The following is a 9949-nucleotide window of genomic DNA, read 5'->3' on the forward strand; positions in this document are numbered from 1 at the left end:
ATTATCAAAGCATCAATTGAAACCATTTCAAGAAAAAAAAGGCTTAACAAAACTAATAACCCAGCAGAAAAAACTAATTTGAAAAATTTACACCTCATATTAAAAAAAAAAGTTAGTATGAACTTAGATTTTTGGTTTGCTACACTATTTATATATTATATTACTTTTAGTTTTGTAATAAAGTATTTTTGACTTATTTATTTTATATCAGAAAAAAGTAATAAAATCATAAGACACAATGGAAGTTGACAACCCTCAAATGAAGAATCCAGATAAAAAAGTTAATCCAGAGATTCCTGGTTTAAAAGGAACTGGAAAAGATATGGATCCAATTTTGGTACAGCAAAAAATGTTAGCTTGTGATGATGCGAGTCAACTTGTGGAATATCAGTGGCCTTTAGAAGGTGTGTGATTTATTTGACCTAATTAATTTGCTTTGTATTTTTTCATATATATATATATATATATATATATATATATATATATATATATATATATATATATTAGAATATAAATAAATAAATTAATATATATATTAAAGATTTTATAAAAAGTTCTAGTCCATAGTGCTTGAAAAATTGAATTGGAACAAATATTTATTTAATTATATAAAAACAACAGTTTAGACCACCGTTTCGTATATGAGATATAAAACCCCATATACTCCTCAGTAAGCTAAAGTTTATTACAATATTGAACAGAAATTTAGAATTTGATTTTTTTTTGAATAATAATTATGATAAAGTAATAATAGAGTTTATTGTACAGTAAGCTGAGTTTGAAAAACTACGTTGAACTTGTTAATTTATACATTTTGGAAAATTTTGAAAGGGTTATATTAGAAAATGTTTTAAACTATTTGTGTTTGCGGCTAAATTTTACTTTGTTTTAATATTTAGTTAGTTTTAATTTTCCTAAAAAAATATTTTTGGTATTGAATGCATGTATTTTGTCTTCCACTTTTCTTGTTTATGTTATGTTTATGTCTGATTGATCAATTTCTATCTTTTCTAAGTTACTAATTTAGTTTTGAATTTTTATTTTATCCTGTTTAATATTTCTCATTTAATTTTGTAGTCTGTATTGTTATCTTTTAAATTCCAAATGTAGTTCACCAGTTCTGTTGTATGTCTTTAGTTAATATTGTTGAATGGTGATTTGTGAATTCTGTATCTAATATTCATTTTTACTCAAGGTTTCAAAAACAAAAAAAAAAATCATGTAAAGTTTTCTCTAATTAATAAAAAGTTTAATAAAATATATATTCTTCTTCAGTTTTTAAGCTATTAAAAAAATTATCAGCACAAGTATACTAAATATATATTTTTAATTACTATTAAGGCCATAGGGGGGGTCAAACACTATTTTTTACAAAAAATGACTTAGGTATTTATATGAAAGCTTTAAGTACAAACTACAAGCCAGTTTTTATTTTTATAGATTTCAGAAATATCAAACATTTTGAGATATTTATTTTTTGTAAAAAGTTTTTGATACAAATGTATGTACCACAAATTTTTTTGGGTCAATTTTCTTGGAATTTTATAAAAAACTAAAAATCTATCTCCTCCTTCATTTTACAAGCAATCTTCTTCAAATGTTTAGGAAATGTTCTTTACATTAGAAGAAAAAAAACGTTACTTATGAACTTTAATAATAAAAAAAAAATGACAGATTTTTTTTTTTTTTTTTAAAGGTATTCTTACTTAAACTTTTTAAAGTCCAAAGTAACATTTTTTGTTATTGTATAAAGATTAGACTGTGAAAGTTTGAAGAAGGTTGCTTAAAAAATGTAGGAGGAGATAGGTTTAAATAAAATAGTCTTTTTTTGCTGTTTTAGTTTTCCCTTCCCATAGGGAACCTATTATGCAACACAACTTTGACCGGTCATATGTCAAAAACTAATTTAAATTTTTAAAAGCAGTAAAAAGTATTTTAAAGCTTTAAAAAAAATTATATAAAATAAGATCATCTTAAAAAACATGGCCAACCCCCCTATGGCCTTAATTAAATTAATAGTAGTGGTTTGTATACTTTGTTTAATAAAAACAAACAAAGAACTAAATAGCAGAAAACAGTGTAGAGCACATACTATGTTTATGAGTACTACAGTTTAAGGGAGATGTCTTTTAAAATAAATAAACTTTATTATTTTTTTTTTTTTAATATTTTCCTATCTGTTTTCTGTTATTTATAATTAAAAAAAAACTTTATTATGTTTCTATACTATAATTATTTACCATTAAGTTATGACTAGACTAATAAAGTTGTTTAAAAACTGTATAATAAAATTGATTTTAATTAAGTAGTCTTCTAGCTCTTTTTTTATTGAATTTCAAAGGGCAATGAAGCAATTGCTAGCTAAACTGAAAATATTACACGGTTGCCAAAAAACCTGAAAACCTGGAAAAACCTGAAATTTGACAATTTAGGCTACAAACCTGGAAAACCTTGAATTAGAGAAATTTGAAAAAAAAACTAGAAAAACCTGGAATTTTTAACAATTTTAACATGTTAAGTAGGGGTAGGGATTACAGCACATTTTTTTGGTCATATTGTAATATTCATTCAAGTCCATATGGTTTGGATATGTTTTTGCTTCATTAAAAAGAATCTGAAAAATAGAAATAACAAAAGTTCAAATAAAAAAGTTTGCCGCCAAAAAAACTAATTTTGATTCAGCTAGGCAGAAAGATATTACTGATGTAATGTCATTTCAATTGCATGTTGATATAAATATATAAAATACATTTTAAATAACTTTCCGTTATTATATGTTTTGGTTTTAAGGATACAAATACTTTCTGTTATTAGAAATTATGATTATTGAGAGCACCTGTCTAAGAGTAAAAGATCTAGACTTGTATATCATAGGGCATGTAAATATATCAAAGTTAGTGTAATTTTATTCTTTAAATTTAAGAATTTTTATTTAATTAAACAATAAATGTTTATCTGTATTAATTTTTTTAGCTTTAAGCATGTTATAGTTTTAAAATGACTAAAGTTGAAGTTTATAAAGTATTGTACATCTAAATAAATTAAAACTTAATTTGTTAGTTTGTTTAAGTGTTTTAATTCTCTAATTTCAAAGATTTTTATCAAATCTTTTTTAGTTTTAAACTCAAAGCACTTAATTGTTATTGTATAAACTTATGTAAAATGCTCTAATAATTATTATTTCTATTAACGGAAAGTGATTTAAAATGTATTTTATATATCAACATGCAATTGAAATGACATTACATCAGTTATATCTTTCTGCCTAGCTGACTTGACACATTTTATATTACTAATTAAAAAATTAAAAGTAAAACAGCAGAAGAATTTGCATTTAATACTAGAATAAAAAGTACAATTTTACAGACAAAACTTGCATATTTAGTGTAATAATGACGTCATAATACAACAAATGCAGTTGAAATGTCTTTAATTTATGCCTGTATTTATAAACTTTTATTTAAGATATAAATTACAAGTCTAGATATGTATAAGTAATTTTATTACTGTTTAAGTGGAAAAATCAAAAAATATGTGATTTTTGGGGTTGAAGTTGGTTTTTTGGGAAACAACTTTTTTTTTTGCAAAATTATTTATTTTTCTTAGGTTCTTTTTAACTAAGAAAAAACACATCCGAATCATATGTACTTTTGATTTTACAATATGACCAAAAAATGTGCTGTAATCCCTGCCCCTACATTTTACAGACAAATCTTGGACATTTAGGGTGATTATGACGTCATAATACATCAAAAGCATTTGAAATGTTTGTAATTTATCCCTATAATTATAAGCTTTCATTTAAGACATAACTTATAAGTCTAGGACATGTATAAGTGATTTTATTACTGTTTAAGTCAAAAAATCGAAAAGTATGTGATTTTTGGTAGTGAAATTAGTTTTTTGGGCGGCAAACTTTTTTTTTTTGAATTTATTTTGATTTTTATTCAAATACTTCTTAATGAAGCAAAAACACATCCAAATCATATAAACTCATAAGTCCAGCAAACATCACCCAAGTACTCCCTACCTCTGTGTTAAGTAGTAAAATTTAGATTTGACACAAAAAATTCATCCTTAAGGTAATTTTTTTGTCATCATCATATTTTTTTTTATAAAAAAACGCATTTAAAGCAGCTTTACAGTCAGGGTTGCCACTTTACCTGGAATTCTGGAAAAACCTGGAATTTGACAATTTAGGCAAAAAAAAAACCTGAAATTTTAACCATTTTCACATGTTCTGTAGTAAAATTTCGATTTGACTCAAAAAATATATCATATAAATATGTCATCATCAAAAATTTTTTTATTTAAAAACATATTTAAAGTAGCTTTTTTTTTTATATGTAAAGTATTTTTAATGTTTTTATACTGTTTTACACAGTTTCTTACCTTGAACTTAACTATAAACTAAAAATAGACCTAAAAATGTGTACCTTTAAAAACCTGGAAGAAATTTGGAAAACCTAGAAACGTTTTTTAAATGAGTGACAACCCTGTACAGTGTATTTTTAATGTTTTTTCTACTATCTAATACATTTTCTTACCTCAAACTTAACTTTAAACTAAAAATAGACCCAAAAAAGCGTACTTTTAAAAACCTGGAGGAATTCTGAAAACCTAGAGAAAATTTGCCAAAAATATTTTGCAACCCTGATATTGAATTTTACAATCAATGTTTAAAAAAATATCTCACCTTTTATGTTTTGTTTTATGTTGCAATATTTAGCTGTCATTTTATTTAGCTTATTTTTATTATAAAGTATTTAAAACAAAATCTTATTAACTTTTATCTATATTTAAATGATCTAGTTTATTTTGTTAATTTAATTTAAGTTTATTTATCTTTTTTCAATATAAAATTACTTATGATTATTGCAAAATGAAATTGTTTCACACTTTAAGTTTTTTGCGCAAACCGATTCTAGTTTAATAATAAACACAGTTCTGATAATAATGAAGTTTTATACTTAGGTTAAAATGATTGCAACCTGTTATTTTTTATTTTACAAAAAAATATATTTCTTTCTATTTAATCACAAAGTATTGAGCACTGTATACCACAGATTTGATAAAACAACAATATGTTTAATACTACTTTTGTCTATTTTTTAGAAATGCAAATGTTGTTAAAATTTTAGAAATTAGTCATAAGTTGTAAGTTTATAATATTGTATAAAATGATTCAGACTAAGGATTTTACTTTTACATTTTAGTTATAGCAATAAATTATATCATTTATAATATTAATTAGATAATGTTTTGATTTTGTTTATTAATATTATATATATTTAATTTATAGTAATTAAGTGTTTACTATAAATTTTAAATAATTTCATTAATATTTATTTAATTATCAAAATACTGATAAACATTCACAATAAGACTGTTTTAATATATTATAAGTATAGCCTATTATCAGTTTTCAACAATTAAGTGTATTTGCTCTATATTTCTATTTTTTTATTATTTTACTATCATTTAACTAACTTTTTCATAGGTGGAGAGTTTTATTTACTGCAAGAACAAATATCAGCCTTTTTAGGCATTACTTCATTCAAAAGAAAGTACCCAGAAGTTAAAAGGCGTAAACTTGATCCGGAGGAAATTAATTATCTAATGACTAATCACAATATAAATAAGGCGCAAGTTTCTTACGGACTCACAGCAGTGAGGAGCACAGATGTTTGTGACATGATGATGAAAAATTATCCTGACAAGTATGTGTCGTTCAATAAAATAGTTCAAGATCGTGAGAAGCAAAGAGTCAAAACTAAATACGCCCAACTAAACACTTCTACGGTAGTGACCAATGATAAAACTCAACTTGAAGCTTTGAGAAAAAAGCTGATCAACCAAGCCGCTGACTTCAACATGCGACTTAACAGACAAAGAAAGGAAGATTTTTCTTGTTACTACGACGCACACACTAACATTATACAGTTTCCAGCCAACAAAAAGAAGAAACTGCACCCTGACTGGACGAAACCGAGTCTTTATCCTTGCTCGTTGATACCCGGACAGTATCAGGAGTATTGCAAGGTTTACACGAGAGACGAGCTGATGTACCTGCCAGTCAAGACTTCTCTGTACGGCCCTGAGCCTCCGTCAGACGATGAGTTCCCTTACTTTGATGAGAACGACTCTTACAAGTCTTCCAGCGAGGAAGAGGAAGAACTCAACGAGGAGGAACCGGAAGAAGTTGATGTTGCTGACAAAACCGTGGAAGCCCAGGAAGCAGTCGCCCCTGAGGGAGAAGACAAAGTTGTTGAAACGCCTGTTTGCGGAATCTGCCAGAAAGATAGCAGTTGCAACAAAAACGGCGAGCCCGAGGAGCTCATCAAGTGCACCAAGTGCGACAACTACGGTCATCCTTCCTGTCTTGAAATGAATGAGGAGCTGGTCAAGGTGATAAAGACTTACGACTGGGCGTGCATGGAGTGCAAGCTGTGCACCATCTGCATGCAGCCCTACAGGGAAGACCTGATGATGTTCTGCGATCGTTGCGATCGCGGCTACCACACGTTTTGCGTCAGCCTGCGCAACATTCCGACCGGTGTGTGGGTTTGCTCCCAGTGCGTGCACGCCGATCCGACATTCAAGAAGCGTAAAACCAAAGAGCTGAGGCTGGCTAGGTACAAGGCTGGCAAAAGCGAAGACATCGAGCGCAAGGCAAAAGTTAAGTCGTCAGCGCTTCTCAAGATGAAGAGAAAGAGGAAGCAGAAAAACGCGGATCCTGACTTTGAACTGAAAGACGGCAAGAGCGGTTCAGCTGCTGAAAACGCTGGAAAAGCTCCCCTTCCAATTAAAATAAAAAAGGAGCCTAATGTGAGCAGGACACCAACTGCTTCACCGTCCAAAAGGGGAAGGATGTCTACCGGCCGTGGACGCCCGAGGGGTCGAGGTAGAGGCCGCGGAAGGGGCAGAGGTCGAGGAAGAAGATCTTCTGTCGTTCCGAGGGAAAGTGTCAAGTCGAGCAGCAGCAATGAAGAAGTTGGTGATGTTGCAGAAGAAGGCAAAAAAGCAGAGGAAGGAAAAAATCCAGAGAAAGTAAAAAATGCAGAAGATGAAAAAGAAGAAAATGAACCAATGGAGGAGTGAATTACGATACATGATGTATATTGCGAGGGTGACTGCTGATAGTCAAGTAGTTGTTTGTAAAGTTTTATAGGGTTTAAAATGATATAGTTGACTTTTATGTGTTTGTTTAGTTTTGAATCATTATTATCAATTTTATAACAAACGTCTTTTTTATTGAGTTTAAATAAACAGTTTTAAAAATGTTTTAAACATTTTTTTTCAAGCGTTAATGTCCGTTAAGTATTGTCATTCTATGAGATTGATTTTATAAATGGTCAGGTAGTGGTATTGATTAATATTAAAAATTTTTAAGTTAACTTATGATTTATTTTAAAGATTTTTAAAAGTTAACTTTAATTACCTGCACTGATTTAATTTAATAACTTAAATATAAATTTTATTTTTGAAGTATTTATCCTAAAATTAAATACTTACAATTAGAATTTATAAGATAATAATTTATAGACGTTTTCCTTTAAACATTTTACATGTTTGTAGTTGTTGTATATCGCAGTCTAATGTAGATTAAAACACATTAAATTACGTTTAGCGAACCAACAGCTAAAACTAGTTTTAAAAAATCATTAGAACTTGACTCAAACAACTCATTTTAACTTAGTAAAATTTTCACATTACGTTGAAGTAAAATAAAAGTAAGTCCTATTTGAGTAATTACAAGTGTAGTGTGCGTGAAAAGTCTTATGATTTAAAAATAAAAATATAATAAACTTTCATAGACACTAATTACTTTTTCTTTAAGAAGTATATATACTGCTAATAAATGCTGAATATTAAAAATCATTAAACTAAAATGCTATAACGATGTTGAAATTAATGCAATTGGGTTGATAAAAAAGATCTTGTGAATCTCTTTAAATTACTATCACTTTCATAGTTATACTTCTTAGTTTATTACATAGATAATAAACCAAAATTAAATTAATTTTTAAGACTTCTAGATATATCTAACATATAATTTTAGTACTCTATGTGATCAAGGGTATTCTTCGTCATCAATTAAACAGTTTATTTGAAACTATTGTACAAATTTTTTGACATTCAATTCTGTAATAACTATAAACAATTCAGCATATGCATATTTTATTGAGTTTTATTTTTAACCTGTTTTACAATATTAGTTAAACTTAGTATATCAGTACAACATTTCTTACATAGTAAATAAGTATTTTTAAAGTTGAAAATACTTCTATTTCTCATTCTATTAAATAAATCATTGTTATGCACTTTAAATTAGTGATCTACTGGTACCATAAAACTAGGATCCATCCCGAAATTAACCAAAAAATTATAAATAGGTATATGATCAAGATTAAGTTTTTTTGATAATTATCTATTCTAAAAGTTTATTATTTTTGTGTATCGTAAAGTTAATTATTTAAAAAATTGCCTAATGCTTGAATGTGTGTTTTAATAAGCTTTAGATGTGTAATTGTACTTGTTATCTTTTGACTCGTATTAGTAAAGCTTTCTCAGGTCATAACTTACTTTAAAAATTAGTAGTTTGACAAAAGTAAAGAGCCCCTAAAATGTCTATTTGGAATAAGTTCGGCTTGTTACGTGCAAAGTGCTGACACATCAGGTCCACCGACTGGAGAAGCTGCCAACCCCTGTTTTAAAACATTTCAAAGTGTACAAAAAGGGTTAATTTAGAAAAAAAAAAACAATAAAACTTAAAACACTACAAAAAATAAAGTATAAAATTGTAATAAAAACTACTCCATGTTTTTATTGATACATTTATATGGGATACACATGCGAATAATGAGTAATTAAATGTTTCACTTTGTTTTTTTAATGGGCATTTTTATAGCAACGAGGAAACACACAGAAGTATTTGTCAACCTACAATATATAGTTTTTAAAAGAATGTTTATGCTCAATACTTGTTTCTTTTCAGAGAACGTTTTTTTATAAATTTAGTGTGGTTGTATCCTTGTGTAAATACATTTTTTCAACAAAACAAAGACTTTTCATTGAGACTTCGTTTCAAATATTTGGACCCGATCTTTTTTTTGTTAATTACTGCCAAACCTATTAACAGGATCTTTTTTTTTAGACTAGTATTCCGTCAAATCCGGATGTTAGTGAAAAATGGCTTGTTCCGAACACTAGTTTAGATATCTTTTTTGATAAGTTTGTATTTATAAAAACTAGAAGCAGAACAATGCCTAGATAACAAATTGTTAACTCAGTACTGATACTAAAAATAAAACCTGCTTTCTTTCTGTATTATTTCTTAAAACACGCTTTCCTACATTTGAATATATTGTTTATAGAACAACAAAAAAAAAGACGCTCAAAATACTTTGCCCTAGTACCTGGTGTACGTAGAACCTTTCGATTAAGATAGACTGAAACATTACTTTTTTTTTGAGAAGCTTGAATCAATTATAATTTGTTTTCTCAATAAAAATCTTTACTTTTAAATCTTTAAAATAAAACAAAAAATTTCAAGCATTTTGTATACAGGGTTTATACATGTCAGGTTAAACTATTTTGTTGTTATCTAATAGTTTATTATGCTGTTTAAGGATACGTTAGATCTTAGGCCTTTTTAGACAATCGAACCATTTGATGCTCTTTGTAATTAACTTCAAACTCATCTTCCTGCCATTCTTTTCACCAAAGTCTAACACAGCAGTTTTTGTCGAACATTCAAAAGAGACCACAATTTTACTTCCCACCGTAACGGCTCTACTGAGCTTGTTTATAAATAGTCTTGGTAACGGTTTCTCAAGTCACCGTTACCAAGACAATTTATAAACAAGCTCAGTAGAAGAGAAAAATTGTTTCTCGAACCATCAAAAACTACACTAATTCGTGTCGCTCCTCCAAATACGTAAAGCTT

The 9949-nt window shown here is 27.9% G+C and overlaps 1 protein-coding gene across 1 annotated transcript; it reads left to right on the plus strand.

Moving 5' to 3' along the window:
* Nucleotides 1–216: 216 nt before the first annotated feature.
* On the plus strand, nt 217–7766 carry LOC145841979 (PHD finger protein 10-like). Its single transcript, XM_082949306.1, has 2 exons — nt 217–404; nt 5501–7766. Exons 1-2 carry the CDS (start codon nt 239–241, stop codon nt 7099–7101), a joined length of 1767 nt encoding a protein of 588 aa, XP_082805432.1. The 5' UTR covers nt 217–238; the 3' UTR covers nt 7102–7766.
* Nucleotides 7767–9949: the final 2183 nt, after the last annotated feature.

Source organism: Thalia democratica, chromosome 8 (genome assembly GCF_965202585.1).
Source record: "Thalia democratica chromosome 8, ktThaDemo2.hap1.1, whole genome shotgun sequence".
Taxonomy (NCBI): Eukaryota; Metazoa; Chordata; class Thaliacea; order Salpida; family Salpidae; genus Thalia; species Thalia democratica.

What these genes read in the sequence shown, in the direction of transcription:
- LOC145841979 (XM_082949306.1), top strand. Translation starts at nt 239, where the DNA reads ATGGAAGTTGACAACCCTCAAATGAAGAATCCAGATAAAAAAGTTAAT. An exon ending in ATATCAGTGGCCTTTAGAAG is followed by an intron (nt 405 to 5,500) that starts GTGTGTGATTTA and finishes ACTTTTTCATAG; the next exon opens with GTGGAGAGTTTTATTTACTG.